General features: G+C 49.2%; 1 protein-coding gene across 50 annotated transcripts in view; it reads left to right on the top strand.

The window, feature by feature from the left end:
• The window catches only part of MADD (MAP kinase activating death domain), a 44,377-nt gene that overhangs the window by 3,828 nt on the left and 19,529 nt on the right, over positions 1 to 21,020 (top strand). For 4 of the 50 annotated variants that reach the window (XM_051852993.2, XM_051852946.2, XM_051853071.2 and 1 more), the window contains exons 3-22: positions 350 to 946; positions 1,358 to 1,661; positions 2,151 to 2,282; positions 2,972 to 3,085; positions 4,209 to 4,289; positions 6,433 to 6,611; positions 6,931 to 7,166; positions 7,335 to 7,491; positions 7,728 to 7,831; positions 7,925 to 8,115; positions 8,508 to 8,632; positions 9,012 to 9,151; positions 9,994 to 10,095; positions 11,781 to 11,883; positions 12,229 to 12,415; positions 12,511 to 12,661; positions 12,954 to 13,160; positions 15,890 to 15,990; positions 17,255 to 17,338; positions 17,648 to 17,806. In XM_051852993.2, the coding sequence (XP_051708953.1) occupies positions 350 to 946; positions 1,358 to 1,661; positions 2,151 to 2,282; positions 2,972 to 3,085; positions 4,209 to 4,289; positions 6,433 to 6,611; positions 6,931 to 7,166; positions 7,335 to 7,491; positions 7,728 to 7,831; positions 7,925 to 8,115; positions 8,508 to 8,632; positions 9,012 to 9,151; positions 9,994 to 10,095; positions 11,781 to 11,883; positions 12,229 to 12,415; positions 12,511 to 12,661; positions 12,954 to 13,160; positions 15,890 to 15,990; positions 17,255 to 17,338; positions 17,648 to 17,806 (3,454 nt within the window). Of the gene's footprint in view, positions 1 to 349; positions 947 to 1,357; positions 1,662 to 2,150; positions 2,283 to 2,971; positions 3,086 to 4,208; positions 4,290 to 6,432; positions 6,612 to 6,930; positions 7,167 to 7,334; positions 7,492 to 7,727; positions 7,832 to 7,924; positions 8,116 to 8,507; positions 8,762 to 9,011; positions 9,152 to 9,993; positions 10,096 to 11,372; positions 11,433 to 11,780; positions 11,884 to 12,228; positions 12,416 to 12,510; positions 12,662 to 12,953; positions 13,161 to 14,864; positions 14,919 to 15,889; positions 15,991 to 17,254; positions 17,339 to 17,647; positions 17,807 to 21,020 lie in introns of all 50 variants that reach the window. The other 46 variants (XM_051852874.2, XM_017346403.3, XM_051852928.2 and 43 more) reach the window with 22 other exon arrangements.

The raw sequence follows: 21,020 nt of genomic DNA, 5'->3' as shown, positions 1-21,020 counted from the left end.
ATACCCCAGTTTTCTTGTTTTATAAAAAGGAGTACAACTGTGCTTCTTCACCTGTGGGTCCGTGTACTGCTTTGATAATTCATTAGCTAGTCCACCTTGAAATGTAGTAACCAGCCTAAGAGGATAGAGTTTTCCCAAGAAGAATATTTCTAGGGTAGGTATCTTCATGACAGTGCTGACTATCAGCCCACATGCCGAACGTGGCAGGCAGCACCTGTGTTTCCCGAGGTCCTGCAGTCAGGTTACTTTCCCCAAGCTAGCATTTTGAGCTTCGTTTATCGACTGTGGTTATGATCTGATGGAGTGTGCCATCCCTTCAGGCTGCTGAGTTTGTCCTTGTGTTCCTCAGACACCCGAGCAGTGACAGTGTGGCCCAGACTCCTGAACTGCTGCGGCGATACCCGTTAGAGGATCACGCCGAGTTTCCCCTGCCCCCGGATGTGGTGTTCTTCTGCCAGCCGGAGGGCTGCCTGAGTGTGCGGCAGCGGCGCATGAGCCTCCGGGATGATACCTCTTTTGTGTTTACCCTCACCGACAAGGACACTGGAGTCACACGTTATGGCATCTGCGTTAACTTCTACCGCTCCTTCCAAAAGCGAATGCCCAAGGAAAAGGGAGAAGGCGGAACAGGGTCCCGTGGGAAGGAGGGAACCCGCGCCACCTGTGTCTCTGAAGAGGCTGGCACCGAGAGCTCAGAGAGCGGCTCGTCCCTGCAGCCCCCCAGCGCTGACTCCACCCCTGACGTGAACCAGTCTCCTCGGGGCAAACGCCGGGCCAAGGCAGGGAGCCGGTCCCGCAACAGCACCCTGACGTCCCTGTGTGTGCTCAGCCACTACCCTTTCTTCTCCACCTTCCGAGAGTGTCTGTACACCCTCAAGCGTCTGGTGGACTGCTGCAGCGAACGCTTGCTGGGCAAGAAGCTGGGCCTTCCTCGGGGTGTGCAGAGGTACGGCCTGCTGCCGGCCCTCAGGGGAAAGGGAAGCCATTCCCAGATTAGGTGTAATCGCCCCGTGAGGGACTCGATTTCCTGTACAGCGTGAGGTCCCTTAGTCCAACTTAAGCATGTTAAATTGGTCCTTACCAAGCAAAAGTCTGCTGCAGAGTTGAACCTCCTACCATATGTGCTGGGGGTTTGATATTTTACAGTGTGCAGGACTGTAAGTCCTGCCGCGTGTGTTAGTTTTTAATTTGTTCTTGCCCTTCTACCTACTCTCTGGTTTCCTCTGAGCTCGAAGAGTGGGCCTTCCTGGTGTCAGTCTTCCAGCTGTCACCGCGATGCTCTCTCTGGTTACCCTGGGTTGCGCTGGGACTGACCGCCTGGGGCTCACGTGTCCGCTTCCTGCCGTCTGCTCCTCAGGGACACCATGTGGCGGATCTTCACCGGCTCACTGTTGGTGGAGGAGAAGTCGAGTGCACTTCTGCATGACCTTCGGGAGATTGAGGCCTGGATCTATCGATTGCTGCGTTCCCCCGTACCTGTCTCTGGGCAGAAGCGAGTCGACATTGAGGTCCTGCCCCAGGAGCTCCAGTCAGCTCTGACCTTTGCTCTTCCAGACCCCTCTCGATTCACCCTAGTGGATTTCCCACTGCACCTTCCCTTGGAACTTCTGGGTGTGGACGCCTGTCTTCAGGTGCTGACGTGCATCCTGTTAGAGCACAAGGTGAGGGCCAGCTTCATAGAGAATAAGGCTTTGAGATACGACTGAGGCTAGACCACGAGCTCTTTGAGGACAGGACCGCAGCCTTTCATCTTCTGGCTCCAGGAGGTAATCTGATGCCAGGTATAGAGCAGGTGCCTGGTGGATGTGAATTGTGCTGGGATCACGTGGGATGTACTCAGAGAGCCTCCCACTGGTTGAATTATCTTTTATTGTACGGACCTAATTATTTGGAAATATCAGTAGCAGTGGTCCTGGGATGCAGAGTGCAAGAACTGGGGCAGTAAGGGAGTGATTCGAGGGAAGGGTTATCCAGTGCTTGGGTTGGAATGTGGCAGGCCTGGTGGGGCACGGAGCAGTGGTCACTGTGGAAGCTAAGCTCAAGTGACTGGCGTGGTTAAACAGAAGTTACATGTCTTGTTGGAAGAAGCTGTTTTCTTATAACCCTTACTTGGTGCTACTGAGTGATCCTTTTGCCATGGCTCCTGGCAGGTGGTGCTACAGTCCCGAGACTACAATGCACTCTCCATGTCTGTGATGGCGTTTGTCGCAATGATATACCCCCTGGAGTATATGTTTCCTGTCATCCCACTGCTTCCCACCTGCATGGCATCGGCAGAGCAGGTGAGTCTCAGGGTGTCTTCTGACTGTCGCTTCTGTCTTCTTGAGAGAGGAGTCTCAGCACTCAGAGAAGTTGTGAGTTAGTATTGGTATTTAGTCATCTCTTTCTCATAACTTGTTAGTCTGTAAAATCTGACTAATTTGAACTGATCCGGTGGTAAAACCTATACTTTGTGTTTGTCACAGTTAATGTTAATTATTCTAGGCTTATGGCTACAATGCTGTAGTCATACAGGGTCAACATTGTGGTGCAGGGGTTAAGCCACTGCTTGTGATGCTGGCATCCCCTGTTGGAGTGCTGGCTGCTCCACTTGCAGTCTCCAGCTTCCTGCTAATGTGCCTGCCACTCGTGTGGAAGACCTGGATGGAGTTCCTAACTCATGGCTTCTGCCTGGCTGTTAGGGCCATCTGGGGAGTGAACTAGCAGATGGAAGATCCCTCTCCCTCTCCCTATGTTATCTCTCTGTCTTTTAAATAATAAAAAAGAAAGAAATTTTTGAAAATATATACAGAAAATGCACTGGTAACCTTTATGAAATCTAAAAAATTTCTGGATTTTGACATGCATTTATCCTATGGGTTTTTGGAAAAGGGATTGTATATCTGCATTTCCTTATCTAGAAAAATCCTGACTTGATAATTCTCACAGTAGTCTTTGTCTTTATTTCTTATCCTTTGTGTTACTTCCATAGCTGCTGTTGGCTCCAACCCCATACATTATCGGAGTCCCTGCCAGCTTCTTCCTTTACAAACTGGACTTCAAAATGCCTGATGATGTGTGGCTGGTGGATCTGGACAGCAATCGGGTAAGGCATTAGAGGGCCTAGGATAGGACTGTGTTCTAGACCTGTTCTTTTGGTATCTGTTTTTCTAGATGATCCCCAGGAAGGTCCTACATAGGTGGATAATTTCTGTCGTGAGGCTTATTGAAACCAATTTTTTTCTAAATGCTGCTTTTACTTTATTAGCTAAACAAGCCCTTGGTTAATAAGAAGAAGTGTTCCCTGCATATTCTCCAAGAGCAGTAGGGCTGTTGCAGGACTGGTGTAGATCTCTAATGGCTTTCTGGGACGTAGTTTCCAGTAAGAAGCTGTCTTTTAGTGCAGACTTTAAAATTATATTAATATTGTGCAGTGTGAGTACATTCAGACTTTTATAGGAAGCTATGGTGTGTGTTCATTATAAAACTTGATCAGAAAAAAAAAATAAAGAAGAAAGTGAAAAACCATAATCTTAATCCCATTATCAAGATCACAAAGAGGCAGGTGTTGTGGTGCGATGGGCTAAGCCACCACTTGCAACAATGGCATCCCATTATCAGAATGTTGATTTGAATCCCAGCTGTACCTCTCCTGATCCAGCTCACTGCTAATGCACTGGAAAGCAACAGATGACAGCTGAAGAACTTTGGTTCCTCTCACCCACACGGGTGTGTGTGTATGTGCATAAATCTTACACGTACAGGTATGTGATCTGTGTATTCACAGATTGTATATACATCTTCCTGTTTTTTTTTTTTTTTTAATATTTACTTTTATTTGAAAGGCAGAGTTACAGAGAGGCAGAGGCAGAGAGAGAGAGGAAGGTCTTCCATCTGCTGGTTCACTCCCCAAATGACCTTAATGGCCGGAGCTGGGCCAATCCGAAGCCAGAAGCCAGGGGCTTCTTCCAGGTCTTGCACATGGGTACAGGGGCCCAAGCACTTGGGTCATCTTCTACTGCTCTCCTAGGCCATAGCAGAGAGCTGGATCAGAAATGGAGCAGCTGGGACTTGAACTGGTGCCCGTATGGGATGCCGGCACTGCAGGCAGCAGCTCTACCTGCTATGCCACAGCACTGGCCCTCTCCCCGTTCTTATTTACTCTCTGTAAGTGAAATTCCAGAGCAGTTAATTTTGATGTCATGCCTTTTACTTTTTCTTGGATGCAGGTGATTGCCCCCACCAATGCAGAAGTGCTGCCTATTCTGCCAGAACCGGAATCATTAGAGCTGAAGAAACATTTAAAGCAGGTGGGTGAAGAACGATGGAAAGAAGGAGGGTAATAGATGCTATAGGGTTGATGAAGGAAGACAGCCATTCTAAGAGCCATTTTCCTTTTAAACTTTTAGTGTAGTGGATTTTCTTTACCTCCAATGGGCTTAAGAAGGGGTGTATCCCATTTTGTAGAGTCCTTCTGATTCATTGTAGGCCCTGTCACTCTCCCATGCTGGTGATGCTGTATAAAACAGCTGTCCACTTTCCCTTTGTCACATCTGTCATTCTTTACTGCCTTGGAGTGCTCTCAGCCTTATAAGTCAGGTGTTAGCAGTTTGGACAATTTGATCCGTGTTATCTTCTTGAATTGAATTACACCTTTATTATCTTCTTGAATTATCTTCTCTAGGTCCCTGTAGAATCCCTTTTTGAGTAATTCCTTACATCCCTATTTCATTGGTTTATTTTCTTCTTCTGCCTGCCAAACACAGTACCTGAAGGTAAAACTTGACAAGGCTCCATTCCTTTCCCCTGCTGTATGTGTTTTGTGAGACCACCAGATGGCACTGGATTTATTTTTAAGAATCCATGCTCTCATTTGGAGGGTCTTTAGAAATCTTTTTCTGTGTCCTGTAAGTACATAGTAGTCCCTCTAGTTGATACCTGGATTTAAATGGGTCAGTTTGTATCATCCCTCTCACTTTCTTCATCCCTGCTGATGTAATATGATATCTTGGTGCTGCAGAATCTGGTGAGGATCGCAAGCTCTGAAAGTTCCTCTAGCTGTCTTCACTTGCTGTGTTTTCATATTTTTTAAAGATTTATTTGAAAGGCAGAGCTACAGAGAGGCAGAGGCGGCGGGGAGGGGCCTTCCATCCACTGGTTCACTCCCCAGATGGCTGCAATGGCCAGAGCTGCACCGATCCGAAACCAGGAGGTTCCTCTGGGTCTCCCACTGGGTACAGGGGCCCAAGCACTTGGGCTATCTTCTGCTACTTTCCCAGGCCACAGCAGAGAGCTGGACTGGAAGTGGAGTAGCTGGGACTCAAACTGGCACCCACAAGGGATGCTGGCACTGCAGACTGGGACTTTAACCTACTGTACCACAGTGCTGGCCCTGTGTGTTTTCATTCTTGATGACTGGTTAATTATGACTAATAAGTTGAGAAGGTTGATATATAGAATTGCACTTTAAATGCATGTAGGAGCTAAGATCCTTGGGCTTACTGAATCTGTACTTTGACCCTTGCTACTCAAAATGTGGTCCAAGGACTAGCAGCAGCACTAGTGTTATGTGGGCTTTTTAAAAGTGTCAAATTGGGTGTGCTTGTGGGGCAGTGGTTAAGACATTGTTTGGGATGCCCGCATGCCATATCAGGGTTCCTAGGTTGAACTTGGGCTCCAGTTCCAATTCCTGCTTCCTGCTAATGTGCATCCTGCGAGGAAGCATGTGGTGGCTCATGTACTTGGGTCCCTGTCATCTACGTGGAAGACCTGGGTTGAGTTCTGGGCTCCTGGCTTTAGTCTGGCCCTACAGTGGCTGTTGCAGGCATTTAGGGAGTGAACCAGCAAATGGAAAAATCTTTCTCTCTCTTTCTGTGTCTGCCATTCAAATAGAAAATATGAAAATGGAAAAAAAAAAAGCCTCTAGGGCCTGGCATTGTGGCATAGTGGTAAAACCCCCGCCTGTGATGTCTGCACCCCATATGGGTGCCAGTTCAAGCTCCCTCATGGAGCCCCTTAGACGCTGATTTAGATTGTAAGCATTGAATATAGGAAGCTCTCATTCTTTACATCCTTCCAAGAAACTGTTTGTACCTTTCAGTTGTTTATATTTCCACGTATATTTCAATCTGGAAAAACACGTCATGACTAAAATACATTTGGAAGCTATTGTCCTGAACTTCAGATTTAATCAAGTTGCTGGGATCTAGGGTGGCTAGAGATGGATAACTGCATAATTCAGACAGCTTTCTAAAGGCTGAAATAGTTGAGTCCTTATTTCAAAAATGAAGGCTCTGAAATAGGTGGGCCACAGTTCACGTATTCGTATAGTCCTTGGTTGCAGAACTAATCAGCGAGAGTGTGTGATGTGGAAGACTTAGAGAAGAGTCTTTCCTAGGAGACTGGCTAGCTAGCCAGGAGTCTGCCTTAGATGAGGGATTTCTTCCTCCACAGGCCCTCGCCAGCATGAGTCTGAACACTCAGCCCATCCTCAATCTGGAGAAATTTCACGAGGGCCAGGAGATCCCACTTCTCCTGGGAAAGCCTTCTAATGACCTGCAGTCCACCCCTTCCACTGAATTCAACCCACTCATCTATGGCAATGACGTGGATTCTGTGGATGTTGCAACCAGGTGAGACCAAGCGGGTTGTCCAGTCATGGGTTCTAAGTTGCTCTCTTTCTCTCAGCGACCTTGGGATGGAGTACTTTCCTGAGCCAGAGTTTATCTGTATATAAAATGTGGATGATATTACAGTGTGTTTTCCACTTTAGTAAAAAGCGAAGAGGAGAAATCACTGAGGGACTGGTGATTCTTTAAGATAACTCTCCCCTTGATACTGGAAGCCTGTTAAATGATGGCTTTGCCAAGTGGCCCGAGACCTTGGATCATGGAAACCCTGGCTGTACGGGGCACGGGTCTGGCGTTAGCTCACCGTCCGCTTCTTCTCCAGAGTGGCCATGGTGCGTTTCTTCAACTCCGCCAACGTGCTGCAGGGCTTTCAGATGCACACGCGGACTCTGCGTCTCTTCCCTCGGCCAGTGGTAGCTTTTCAGGCTGGCTCCTTTCTAGCCTCGCGGCCCCGGCAGACTCCTTTTGCTGAGAAGTTGGCCAGGACTCAGGCTGTGGAGTACTTTGGAGAATGGATCCTTAACCCCACCAACTATGCCTTTCAGCGAATTCACAACAGTGAGTCCACCCAGCCTCCGCCTTTGTCCTCCTGACAGTTCTCCCTTTGCTTGTTTCTTTGCTAGTCTTTGCCCCACCCCTTCCATGCTTGTTCTGCGTTAGACTTTTCCCTGCCTTTATGTTATGTAGTGCTTGTTGCTAACTCTGTTGTTTCTCCTCTTTGGGTAGATATGTTTGATCCCGCCCTGATTGGTGACAAGCCCAAGTGGTATGCTCATCAGCTGCAGCCCATCCACTACCGAGTCTACGATAGCAACTCCCAGCTGGCCGAGGCGCTGAGTGTGCCGCCCGAGCGTGACTCCGACTCTGACCCTACTGATGACAGGCGAGCAGGCCCCTCTCACTAGCCCTTCCCTAGCAAGATCTCAGGGGATTTAGATGTCAGTCTTTGAAGCCTTGAGTTGTATTTTAGTTGATTGGTTTTCTTGGCTTCTTTATTTTATCTGTTCTCTACCCTTGAGCTAAGAGTGCTCCTCTTTTATTTTTCCTAGTGCTGATTGCACTGTTTTTCCCTGCCCCTTCCTTCTGGTCTTTTTTTTTTTTATGCTCTTCACTCTGCAGCGGCAGCGATAGTATGGATTATGATGACTCAAGCTCTTCTTACTCCTCCCTTGGTGACTTTGTCAGTGAAATGATGAAATGTGACATCAACGGTGACACTCCCAGTAAGTGGGCTTGGGGAGATTGGCCAGCCCTGGGCTGGGGTTGGGGTTCTGGAATGGGGTGTCTGTACCTGCTTCCCTCGGTTTGTTTCCCAGATGTGGACCCTCTGACACATGCAGCACTGGGGGACGCCAGTGAGGTAGAGATTGATGAGCTCCAGAGCCAGAAGGAAGCAGAGGAGCCTGGCCTGGACAGCGAGAACCCTCAGGAAAACCCCCCAGTGCGCTCCAGCGCCAGCACTACTGCCAGCAGTAGCCCCAGCACTGTCCTCCATGGAGCTAACGCTGTACGTGAGGCCACGGAGCGGTGGGTGAGCGGGATCCCTTGCTGGGGATGTGGGCCTCATCTCTGTTAGGAAGGCTGCACTGCAGTGTTCATTTGCCTTTTTCCTCAAAATCTTCTTATCTTCTCCATAGACCGTTAGGGTGAGGGTTTTGGACTCAGAGCCTAAATGATGCAGTATTGATCCCAGAAGGTCACAGCATTGTTCGGGGTATAGCTGAGATCCCCCTTTCATAGCCTGTGGGGACAGAGAACAGGGATACTACAGATACTTTCCCACACATTCCTTTGGCCATCAATCTGCTAGACCTGCACGGACCTGGCCCTGCCTAACTGAGATACAGGGAAGTATCACTGGGCACCAGGTGATCACCTTTTATTTATTGTGTCCCTTAGGAAGCTGCTGACTCTGCAGAGATGGATGATACGGCAGCAGGAGGCATCTCCAAGCCTCCCCCTACTGTGCCTCCTGGCATCGGCAAATCGAACGTGGACAGGCGTCAGGCAGAAATCGGAGAGGGGTCAGTGCGCCGGCGAACCTATGACAATCCATACTTCGAGCCCCAATATGGCTTTCCCCCTGAGGAAGATGATGATGAGCAGGGGGAAAGTTATACTCCCCGATTCAGCCAGCATGTCAGTGGCAATCGGTGAGAGCCTGGGATCCCCGCTAGTGGGGTGACTGAAGGACTTTACTGCAGTGGACCCTGGGCAAGGGTTAATCAGAAAGTCTGAGAAGTCTGCTCGCCCTCGCGGTCCTGCTGCTCACTGAGGGTGGTACTCTGCTGTTGGGATTTAGGAGTCATGGGAAGGGAGTGGTGACTGCAGCGTAGCGAAGGCCCACACTCCCAAGGTCAGGTACCCCTACCTGGGGCTCACAGGTGCCACTGTGCGTTCAAGGGCTCAAAAGCTGCTGCGGCCCAACAGCTTGAAACTGGCAAGTGACTCCGATGCAGAATCAGACTCCCGCGCGAGCTCTCCCAACTCCACCGTCTCTAACAACAGCACCGAGGGCTTCGGGGGCATCGTGTCATTTGCCAGTAAGTGTCTTCAGCGTTCTCATTTCCCTGTTCTGTTTTCTCCCACAGTGGGGCCTGACCAAGGCACACACTGCTTAGAGTTTGCAGTGGAGGGCTGGCTTGGCATGATCAAACCCTGATTCCAGTCATTTAGGTGATACTGAATGGAGTGTTTTCAGAGGAGGTCAGTAAGGACAGGGACGGGTTAGTTGTTTTCATTATACGTGGATGTTTCAGACTTCCCAGGGAGGATAGCTGAATGGTCAACTGAAAAGTATGCATTAAATCCAAAAGTCACACACACACACACACACACACACACCCCGCATATGTACTTTGTAGAAATATTCTGGTCAAAGTTGATATGAGTATGTATCTTATATCTTTGCTTGATGAGGGTTTTTTTCATCAACATGCTTTGACATCTGTATGAGATTGGTTTTTGTGCTTAGAGAATATTTCAAGCAATGAGTGGCAAGCATGAGTTAAAAATTAAAGATGGACCTTTGTTGGGTCTAGGGTCACGATAGGGGATAATTGTGATTGTGAATTTTTTCAGAAGCCAGGGAGGGACAATGTCAGCTTCATGCCAGAAGCATACAAACTATCAGTTTTCATACTGTGTTCTCAGTAGATGAATGAAATGGATATTGTGGGAAGTGCCTGAATAAAGTCAATGGCAGTGATAGCTTTGTTTACCCCAAGTTAGGCTTGATCTTTGCTGAGGTGGAGCAGAGACTGATCTACTGAATTGGAATTCTGTTTGAAACGAAGGGAGGGGAAGAGGAGCATACAGTCAGTGGAGCACAGTGTTTTAGTTGTTTGTCCTGCTGACTCACTGGTTTTTCACCTCTCTTTGATAGGCAGCCTGTATAGGAACCATAGCACAAGCTTCAGTCTTTCAAACCTCACGCTCCCCACCAAAGGGGCCCGAGAGAAGACCACGCCCTTTCCCAGTCTGAAAGGTAACTAGAGCCTGCCTTCTGCCAAACCAGATTTCTCTGGGAGGTGTTTCAGGCCTGTGGGTGCTTGTCAGGAGCCTGGTGTGTGATGAGTCATTTGATCATGGGGCTTTCACTGCACATCATGGGCTCTCGATGGCTGTCAGATAGAAACCCTCTTTGTAGCTAGAGGAGGTCCTGTTGTATTGTTTAGAGTAATGGCAACTGTGTTATCGCTGCTGCTTCTGGGGCCCTTGTTAGTGGTACACAGTTAACACAGGGATCTTCGGCTGCTCCCAGTCACCTGCCAGGTCCTGCTTGCGTGGATTTAGAACAGAATCCATCCCAAGGAGCCATCCCCCACAGAGTGGTTGTGGAGAGCTGGCAATGTTGATAGGAGCCTTTCTGTGACTTCATGTCCACACAGGCTGTGAGTGGGCCAGGTAATATTTACTGGCTTCTAGGGGCAATGGTCCCAGAGGCAACTAAGACCTTGTTTGAATTTTATTGTGATCTTGTGAGTTTGAGAGGCTTTTCTAAATTTAATTTGACTTTGGTTTGTTTTCTCTGAATATTGTACTGAAATATTGAGTTATGGTAGGAAGTACAGTGACAAGTGCTGTACTCTAACTTGCCTCTCATTCCCAGTGATCAAAAATATCAGGAGTCCATGAAATATTCTTTGGTGGGGATGGGAACATAGGGTTTGATGGGCCAAAGGACATCAGAGCTGGTAGTATAGGAAACTCATTAGCACCGCCGCGTTGAATCCAGAGGGGCTGGGTAGATCGGGGATGGAAAGGTAAATGTCTGGCTTTGATTCGATATATTTGAAGAGAAGAGCAACTGAAGCTCTTTCATTGCATGCTGATGCTTCATTTCATTTGCTGCACTTAACCCTCTCACCCACTCCCCATCTTCATACCCCACCCCCGCTTCCCATGACAGCATCTGCAAAATGGGTCTCTTCCCTAAGCATACCTGCAGGCCCTCTGGACCCCTGTGCTAGATGTTTCATGAAAACTGGTGATCCCCGTGTCATGCATGTGCCTGTGTAGGCTCCTGTATCATTTACCCTGCCTCTGGCTCTGAGATGCCACTGCTTTAAGGATGATCTTTCTTGGAGCCTTGGGTGCCTCCTGGTCACTTGGTTGCCAGCTCTGCGGTGCCCAAGAACCAAGGTTACGTGCGCTGTTCAAGCTCTGGGAGAATGCTCAGATTATCTGACTTACTGCTCCATATACGGGTGTAGGGGTTGCGGTATCGTGGTGCACCTACTAATTGTGTATTTTGTGTCCCAGTATTTGGGCTAAATACTCTAATGGAGATTGTTACTGAAGCCGGCCCCGGGAGTGGTGAAGGTGGGTCTTGCCTGTGAGCTGTGCATGATCTTTTTTTTCCTAGCATCTTCATGCCTGCCTGAGGGCCATCCTCCTCAGGGAGCAAGCAGCTTCACATGAGTGACCTGCCTTGCCCCGTCCCCGAGACGCCCGTGCCTGCCCATGGGGCGTGCTGCTGGTGCATGTGGAGTGGCCTGAGTCTCCATTCCCACCTCCTCCACATTGCCATGGCTGGTTTCTACCTGTGTGTGATGCCCTGGTGCCACCCTCCCCCAGCCCTTCTGGGGAATGGGCGTGGAACATGGCTAATTAACACGAGTTCCTGGACTAGAATTGTGATGGCTCTCCTTCCTACCTTTCCTGCTGTAGGAAACAGGAGAGCTTTGGTGGATCAGAAGTCGTCTGTCATTAAACACAGCCCTACAGTGAAGCGAGAACCTCCATCACCCCAGGGTCGATCCAGCAATTCTAGGTAATAAATGGCACGTCCGTTTTAAAAGGTTGCGGCTAGAGGTCACGATTCCTGTGCAGAACTTGAGGGGTGCTCAGGAGTGGGAGAGAAGCCCGCAAAATGGTAGATGACAGCAGTTCTGGCCAGCACTTCCGTTCTGACGCAATCCCCTGCAACAGTGATGGTTTACAGTGTTGAGGAGGGGGAGACAGCAATGCTGGGGACCTGGGCAGACCAAGTTACCTGAAGGGGGTGCAAAGGCGGTGGACTTGGGCATTTGGAGGCTTGGCTTGGGAAACCCCTCAGTCTGTGCAAGTGGGGGATGCTCTGCTGAGCAACTCCCGATCACACGTGTGTGGCCCACAGTGAGAACCAGCAGTTCCTGAAGGAGGTTGTGCACAGCGTGCTGGACGGCCAGGGCGTCGGCTGGCTCAACATGAAGAAAGTGCGCCGGCTGCTGGAGAGCGAGCAGCTCCGAGCCTTCGTCCTGAGCAGGCTGAGCCGCACAGCCCAGGCGGAGGACGACGCCCGGCAGGACGTCATCCCGGATGTGGTCGGTATCCGAGCTGAGGCAGCGGGATCCACCGGGCGAGGGGTGTGCACTCCACAAGCAGTGTTACCAACTCTGTCGCTGGGTTCCCATTGCAGGAGATCAGTCGCAAGGTGTATAAGGGAATGTTAGACCTGCTCAAGTGCACAGTCCTCAGTCTGGAACAGTCCTATGCCCATGCGGGTCTGGGTGGCATGGCCAGCATCTTCGGGCTTCTGGAGATAGCCCAGACCCACTACTACAGTAAAGGTAGGGGTCACACCCGCCTGGCGTCATCCCATGCACAGCTCTCCCAGTTGTCTCCGAAAGAGGAAACGTACTTGCCCCACAGCAGGTGTTCCTGTGCCACGCTTCCCATAGGCTTTGGGATTTTATTTTCCAGTGCATGTTTATCAGTGGGTATTCTTCTGTCATAAAAAGTAGAATGATAGCTTTTCTTTCCTTGCACTTCTTCTGTTCCACTTTGTCCTACTGCATTTCCTTCCTTGGTTACCATTTACTACCTCTTTTGACCTCTTTCTGTATTCAATCTTTTCCTCAGAACCAGACAAGCGGAAGAGAAGTCCAACAGAGAGTGTAAATACCCCAGCTGGAAAGGACCCTGGTCTGGCTGGGCGGGGGGACCCAAAGGCTATGGCCCAGCTGAGAGTTCCCCAGCTGGGACCTCGGGCACCAAGTGCTCCAGGAAAGGGTCTTAAGGAACTGGACACCAGGAGTTTAAAGGAAGAGAATTTTGTAGCATCTATTGGTACGTATCACCGTGTTTGGTGTGGGGAGGGATCCTGGCTTCTTAAGTATCCCTCCCTCCTTTCGGTTCATTCAGAATCCCGCCTTTCTCTTCCCCATGCTTTGCTTTCTTGAGAGGGAGATAGGCCTGTGTCCATTTCTTCTCTATCCCTTGTGCTTTATCCATGGCCACCTCCACCTGCATCCTAGAGGAAGGATGGACGTTTGTGTAGAGGGCCCAGTGAGGCTTAGTGCAGGAAGTCTGAGCTGTACTCCTGGTCTCTCATTTCTTTACATCTGAAGTTCTTCACGTAGTGGAGAGGCCACACGAGTTCCTAAGAAGATAAAAGGAAGTTTACAGATGCATCTTTGGCCTGTGACAGTGTGGTTATCTGGGTCTCTGAAGCCAGTTTCCCCCATTACACTGCCCTGGAATTTGCTTCTCTGGGTGCATCTGACAACCCTGCTCCCCTAGGTTCTGGACCTCAGACTTGGCTCTCTCTAAACCTTCCTCACGGGACTTGGCTAAAAGCTTGGTTATATTTGGTGTTTCTCCATTCTCACTAAGGTGGTGCCTTGGTGAGCTCTCTGGGTGTCACTTCTGTTCGGCTCACTCCCTGCATGACCTGAGAATTCCAGGTCATAGCTTTCTTTTTCTGATTTTAGGGCCCTGGGCACTATGATTCCAGCTGATGCCTTTGTCACAACCATTAAAATTGCCTCATGTTCCCATATGTGGTAATTAGGAACCAGTTTCCTTTATGGAGGAACTACACTTGACTAGCCACTATAATGCTGCCCTAGAGGCAATCAACCCTGACTCGCTCCTGTCTCAAGTGATGTTCTAGAAAAAGTACCGTGACCTGCCAGTCTGGTGATCCAGCGTTTTAGTTCTGTATCTGTCCCTAGCTAGAACACAACTCTAGGCAAACCACTTCCTGCTTCAGGGTCTCTGTCTCTTTCCTTATCTGGGAAATGAAGAGATCACACTGTGGAGTTTCTTCCAGGCAGAGAATTGCCGCGGTTGGCATTCCCTTAGTTTCCCCTACAGGATGCTAGCCTTGACCATTTTATGTTCTCTGTCAACTTCACTGGAAGTGTTTTTCCAGGTGACTTGCTAAGATTGGGTCTCTTGCTGGGGCAGGCACTGGTTCTGAGGGAGAGTTGGTTTTGGGGGAGCACCAGGAGGGATGCTGAAACCTCCCTGTTAGTTGGCTTCTCTCCTGTACAGTGAATCGAGTGCATTGGCGCTCATGCTTCTGGAATGCTTTGGCCGCTTGACGATCACCTGTCGTACGTGGAATCTAAAAGTTGCCGTTCCCCAGCTCATTTGGCAGGGGGTGTCTGGTGTGGTGGAAGTTTTTTTAAAAACGATCCTAGTTTCATGACTGTGGGCAAGCGCTGCAGTCTCTTTGGGATCAGTTTCATCATACCACGGAGAAGGCGCTTCACTCCGGCCTTCTGGCTCAGACAGTCTGCAGGGTTTTCACTGCCATGTTGGGGCTAGGGGTTAGAAGTCTGGAGCCTTTAGTTCATGAGGTTAGGGAAAAGCACTGGATCTCTTGATTTCCCCCTCCTGCCCCAGAGGAAGATGTTTTGGATCTCTTGATGGGTGATCCCATGCCTGAGACTGAACCAACCCCGGGTGGGTGGGTATCCATTCCGTCTGTCTGACCAGCCTCTGACTCTCTGTCTTTCTCTCCTGCTTGCGTTGCATCTGGGGTAGAATTGTGGAACAAGCACCAGGAAGTGAAAAAGCAAAAAGCTTTGGAAAAACAGAGTAAGGAACAAATGCCCCTTCCTGTTCCCAAGTCTCCCATACCTGCCAACTCCCCGGGCCCAGATGGGGCAGGCTCCCTTTGTCAGCCCCACCCCAAATTTGCTCTTGAGGGATATTTGGACTGAAAGCAGGTAGGTGGTGAGTGAGTCCTAGGCGTGTGGCTTGTAGGCTGCTTCTTGCCCCTCCACTCGTAGCAGTCAGGCTGCAAACAGGGTGTCCATGGAGTAAGACCCCCTTAGAACTTGGTTCTCTATTGCTGCAGAGTTGGTGGGGAGAATGTTTGCCCATGTCAGTGACCTCATTGGCTGATACCTCCCTCACCCGTTGGAAGGCCTGTGGGCACAGTTGGCAGAGATGGTTGCTGTCCCTCTGTGTTGAGTCTGTAGCTGCCCAACTCTCTGGTGGCTTGCCTAGGCACGCTTTCTTGCTTTCTGTCATTCTGTCCTTCTGCCATATCATTATGGGTGGGTGGGTGGCACTGGGGGTGGCTTTTATCTCAAAAGTAGATGTTGGGTGGGGGTAGGCAGTGCCCACTAAAACAGCAGGTGTTTCTTTATCTCGCTGGGCCTAACCTTTTCCTGGCCCCTTTAGATGCTTGGGAAGCAGTGAGTGACCCAGGGATCCTCGAGTGGTCTCTTGCTCCAGTTACACTCTGACTCTGAGTGCCGTGGAATGTGGTTTAGACCTTTGTGGGGATGGGGTTTTCTGTTTCGGGCAAGTTGCTCAGAAGGTTCTCATGTTAAGAAGATGGCTGAGAACTCCTTGAGACCAGGTCTAATTTGTCCGACTTGGTTCTTAAGGCATCTGGGGACATCTTCTTCCAGTGGATCCCATGGAGTGGGGGCAGTCCCTGGAAAGGTGACTGGGATGTGCTGAGCAGGCCTGGGGCCAGGCCGTGCTGCTGTCCCACTCCCTTTGCCAGCCTGCCCTTGCTTCTGCATACCAAGTAACAGAAGTCTTCCCCTACTCAGGGCCAGAAGTAATCAAACCTGTCTTTGACCTTGGTGAGACAGAGGAGAAAAAGTCCCAGATCAGCGCAGACAGCGGTGTGAGCCTGACATCTGGTTCCCAGGTTTGTGACAGTCTTGTTGAGAATTGTGAGGATCAAGTCTGCTGTCTCAGAAAACTGCTTTTAAAAAAAGATTTATTTATTTATTTGAAGGCAGAGTTAGAGAGACAGAGAGCAAGAACTTCCATCTGCTGGTTCACTCCCCCAAATGACCACAGTGGCCAGAGCTGGGGTGATCCAAAGCCAGGAGCTCGGAGCTTCTTCCAGGTCTCCCACATGGTTGCAGAGGCCCAAGCACTTGGACTATCTTCTGCTGCTTTCCCATGTTCATTAGCAGGGAGCTGGATCGGAAGTGGAGCAGCCAGGACTTGAACTAGCACCCATATGGGATGCTAGTGCCGCAAGTGACATCTTTACCTACTACACCAAAGCACCAGCCCCTCAGAAAATTACTTTAAAAAAAAAAAAAGATTTATTTATTTATTTGAAAGAGTTACACAGAGAGGAGAGGCAGAGACAGAGACAGAGAGAGAGAGAGGTCTTCCATCTGCTGGTTCACTCCCCAGACGGCCGCAACGACTGGAGCTGCACCGATCCGAAGCCAGCAGCCAGGAGCTTCTTCTGGGTCTCCCACATGGGTGCAGGAGCCCAAGGACTTGGGCCATCTTCCTCTGCTTTCCCAGGCCACAGCAGAGAGATGGATCAGAAGAGGAGCAGCTGGGACTAGAACCAGCTCCCATATGGGATTCCGGCGCTTCAGGCCAGGGCATTAACCCGCTGCGCCACAGCACCGGCCCCAGAAAATTACTTTAAATTAAAAAAAAAAAAAAAAAAAAAAAAACTTGAAACAATGTAAATACCTGATAGTAAGGGAATGATTAAATAAATATGATTGATCCATGTTGAGTCCAATATTGGACTCCATTAAGGATTGCATAGTCAAAGATTTAGTGACATGAGGAAATGTTTATCAAGCTACAAGTATAGTATGATTCCAGTTTTATTTTTTAACTATATTAGGGGAAGTCTGAGAAGGAATATATTAAAAACAGGAGTTAAGTGGGTGGTAGATTTAGGGCTTTATACTATTTCCTTATTCTTTCATGTGTTTTTGATAATTAGAATGTATTTCTTGAATGTATATTATTATTTTCTATTTTGTTTGTCATACTTATTTTACATTTAGGGGAAAAAAAGCTATTCATGGCCTCCATAGGGACGATAACTGAAAGGTGGGATGGGGAGAAAGAGGAAGGTAGAGTGTTTGAGGGACTGTGCCCAGATGGGACCCATCCCCGAACGTGTGTGTTCCTGTGTCTCGTTTCAGAGGACAGATCAAGACTCAGTCGTCGGTGTGAGTCCAGCTGTTATGATCCGCAGCTCCAGTCAGGATTCTGAAGTTAGCACCGTGGTAGGGGAACACCACACTAGCTTCTTGGCGGGTGCGGGTGGATTTCCCCTTTGCAAAAGGGGGCTCCTTTCTCTCTGGAGGCTGTTCTCAGTCTCAGGTCAGCATGGTTCTCATGGTGGAAATGTGCACCTGTTGTCATAGGTGTGTGTACGCGGGATTTCACCCAGGGCTTCTCCTCATCTTTTAAAAAGAAGGTACTTTGAGAAGCTGTCTGGCACACCTTTGAAGTGGTAGCGGAGAGCTCTAACAGCTGGGCATTTCGGGGCGCTTCCCTGGGGAGCACCCCTCACTGCCTTCTTTCCTTTCCAGGTGAGCAATAGTTCTGGGGAGACCCTTGGAGCGGACAGTGACCTGAGCAGCAATGCAGGGGATGGACCAGGTGGCGAGGGCAGCAGCCACTTGGCAAGCTCGCGGGGCACTTTGTCTGATAGTGAGATCGAGACCAACTCCGCCACAAGCGCCATCTTTGTAAGCTTTTTTTTTTTTTTTTTTTTTTTTTTTTTAACAAAAGAAGACTTTTTTTTTTTAACAGGGGAAGGAAGTGGGTTAAAAAAGAAAAGATGAAACATTTGCGGGCTCGTCCTGCAAGGCCCGCCCTGTCGGGGTGGTGGGGCAATGGTGTTCTTCGATAGGAGCACCAGAGACCGTTTCAGTGAACATGTCCGCTTATTAACAAGCAAGCATAAGCTTCTAAGGGGCAGGCAGAAGGGGCTAATTCAGGGCAGCACTAATTCTATAGGAGAAAGCTGATATTGGCTCCACTATGCTTCTCCAGTCAGCTCAAAGCTCACATAGCCTGGCCTACTTAGCCTTCCAGGTGGTCCTGATGGATCTGGGCCATACCCGGGAGCTGTTTACCTAATTGGCAATTACAGGGCCTTTCAGCAGGAATTGGGAGTGGGGCTCCTGCCGCCTGCCAGCAGTCAGGTCATAAGGTCCGTCCTGGGAGGCATGGTGTGTGCCATGCCCTCTTAACCTGCTGCATGGGCTCGGCAGGCAGTCTCCTGGCCAGGCACAGGGTCACCCCCAAACATTAAGATAATAAGAAGGGAAAGATGAAGCAAGGAACAGCTAATCCCCACATATTTGGCTTTCAGGAAAATGTTTCTTAAGAGTCACTCGACTTGGTGAACTGGGTATTTTAGAACCCTGTCTGGAATCATTAATGAGTTAGGTACCTGCCCAGTTGGGTAAGGGCTGTGAATGCTGTGTGGTAATACAGCTGTGTTTAAAACGGACAGAGATACCTTTGTAGCAGTGTCAGAACAATTACAGCTCTCATTTTGTGTCAGTCCACTTATGTCTATAGGCTACTCCAGCTGTTGTTGTTTTTTAATATAGTGTTACTGTCCTTAGAAGGACTCTTTTTTTTTTTTTTTTTAAGATTTATTTATTTGAAAGGCACAGTTCCAAAGAGAGAGGGAGAAAGAAATAGAGAGGAGAGAGAGAGGTCTTCTATCCGCTGGTTCACTCCCCAAATTCCCACAACAGGCCCGAGCTGAGCCAGTCTGAAGCCAGGAACCAGGAGCTTCTTCTGGGTCTCCCACATGGGTTCAGGGACTCAAGAGCTTTGGGCGTCTTCTGCTGCTTCCCAAGGCACATTAGTAGGGAGTTGGATCAGAAGTGGAGCAGCCAGGACTCAAATTGCTGCCCATAGGGGATGCTGGTGTCGCAGGTGGTGTCTTTGCCCACTATGCCATAACGCTGGGCTCAGCTAGTCTAGTTTTTTTTTTTTTTTTTTTTTTTGACAGGCAGAGTGGACAGTGAGAGAGAGAGACAGAGAGAGAAAGGTCTTCCTTTGCCGTTGGTTCACCCTCCAATGGCCGCCGCTGCAGCCGGCGCACCGCGCTGATCCGATGGCAGGAGCCAGGATCCAGGTGCTTCTCCTGGTCTCCCATGGGGTGCAGGGCCCAAGCACCTGGGCCATCCTCCACTGCACTCCTGGGCCACAGCAGAGAGCTGGCCTGGAAGAGGGGCAACCGGGACAGAATCCAGCGCCCCGACCGGGACTAGAACCCGGTGTGCCGGCGCCGCAAGGTGGAGGATTAGCCTATTGAGCCACGGCGCCGGCCTAGCTAGTCTAGTTTTATTTTGGTTACTGCTCTATTTGTATAGAGCCTCAAAATAATATTTCATTTCAGTGTATTTCTAACAGTTGTTTGAAATTTTCATTCACTGATAAATATCTATAGAGTTACTAAAAGTGCCGGATTCTGTACTGAAGAAACTGGTGAATAAGGCATGATTTCCACTCTCGAGAAGTTTGCAATCCAGCATACAGTATGTTATTATGAATAGTACCTTCTGAGAGGTGAGGGGAATGAAACTTTAGAAAAAAATAGACTTGGGCTGTGCTGTGGCATAACAGGTAAAGTGTCCACCTGCGGTGCTGGCATCCTGTATGGGTGCCGGTTTGAGTCCCAGCTGCTCCACGTCCAATCCCGCTCCCTGCTAACATGCATGGGAAATCAGCAGAAGATGACTCCTATGCTTGGGTCCCTACACCCACGTGGGAGACCCAGATGAAGCTCCTGGATCCTGGTTTTGTTTGAATCAGCCCAGTTCTGGCCATTTGGGGAGTGAACCAGTGGACTGAAGATCTCTCTCTGCTTCCTGTAACTCTGCCTTTCTCTCTTTCTTTTTTTTTTTTTTTTTTTTTTAATTTATTTTTATTTGTTTGAAAGAGTTAGAGAGAGAGGTAGCAACACAGAAAGAGAGGTCTTCCATCTGCTGGTTCACTCCCCAAGTGGCTGCAACAGCTGGAGCTGAGCCGATCCAGAGCCAAGAGCCTCTGTAGGGTCTCCCATGCAGGTGCAGGGGCCCAAACACTTGGGCCATCTTCCACTGCTTTCCCAGGCCATAGCAGAGAGCTAGATCAGAAGGGGAGCAGCCAGGACTAGAACCGGCACCCATCTGGGATGCAGGCGCTTCAGGCCGGGGCTTTAACCCACTGTGCCACAGCGCTGGCCCCAACTCTGCCTTTCACATAAATAAATAAATCTTAGAAAAAAAAAAAAAACAGATTTGTCCTAGGTCACACCATAAGCTTTTGATCAGCTGGAATGAAACAAATGTTGTTTAGTCCTTGCCTGAGACACACCACTTTGCAGTGCATGTGTGCCTCCTAAGACACTGCTGGACACAATCCATTGCCACGTTACACTTTATTAAACAGAGATGAGGACAGCTGTTCTGTGTAAGAGTTCTTAAGAGTCCTTGTCTTTGTAGGGAGAATAGAAGATGCAATGTAGGTGAAATCAATTATGGTTCCCATTCCAGAGCTCGGTGTGTTCCTAATAGAGCCAGTGGCCTCCCAGACTGAAGGCTGGGAACAGGATTGGGTGCCATCAGGCTGCTCTGATGGCCTCGCCTCTCCCTCTGACTTTATTTTTTTTTAAAAGAAGGGAAGACATATTTATTTATTTTTAATTAATTAATTTATTTGAGAGGTAGAGTTACAGACACTGAGAGGGGGAGACAGAGAAAAAGGTTTTCCTTCTGCTGGTTCATTCCTCAAATGGCTGCAATGGACAGAACTGCACCAATCTGAAGCCAGGAGCTTCTTCCTGGTCTCCACACAAGTGCAGGGGCCCAAGCACTTGGGCCATCTTCTGCTGCTTTCCCAGGCCATAGCAGAGAGCTGGATTGGAAGAGGAGCATCTAGAACTAGAACCGGTGCCCA

The sequence above is a fragment of the Oryctolagus cuniculus genome, chromosome 1, assembly GCF_964237555.1.
Source record: "Oryctolagus cuniculus chromosome 1, mOryCun1.1, whole genome shotgun sequence".
In the NCBI taxonomy this organism is placed as follows: domain Eukaryota; kingdom Metazoa; phylum Chordata; class Mammalia; order Lagomorpha; family Leporidae; genus Oryctolagus; species Oryctolagus cuniculus.
Note: the sequence above shows the minus strand (reverse complement) of the source record. Positions and strands in the feature narration are given on the sequence as shown.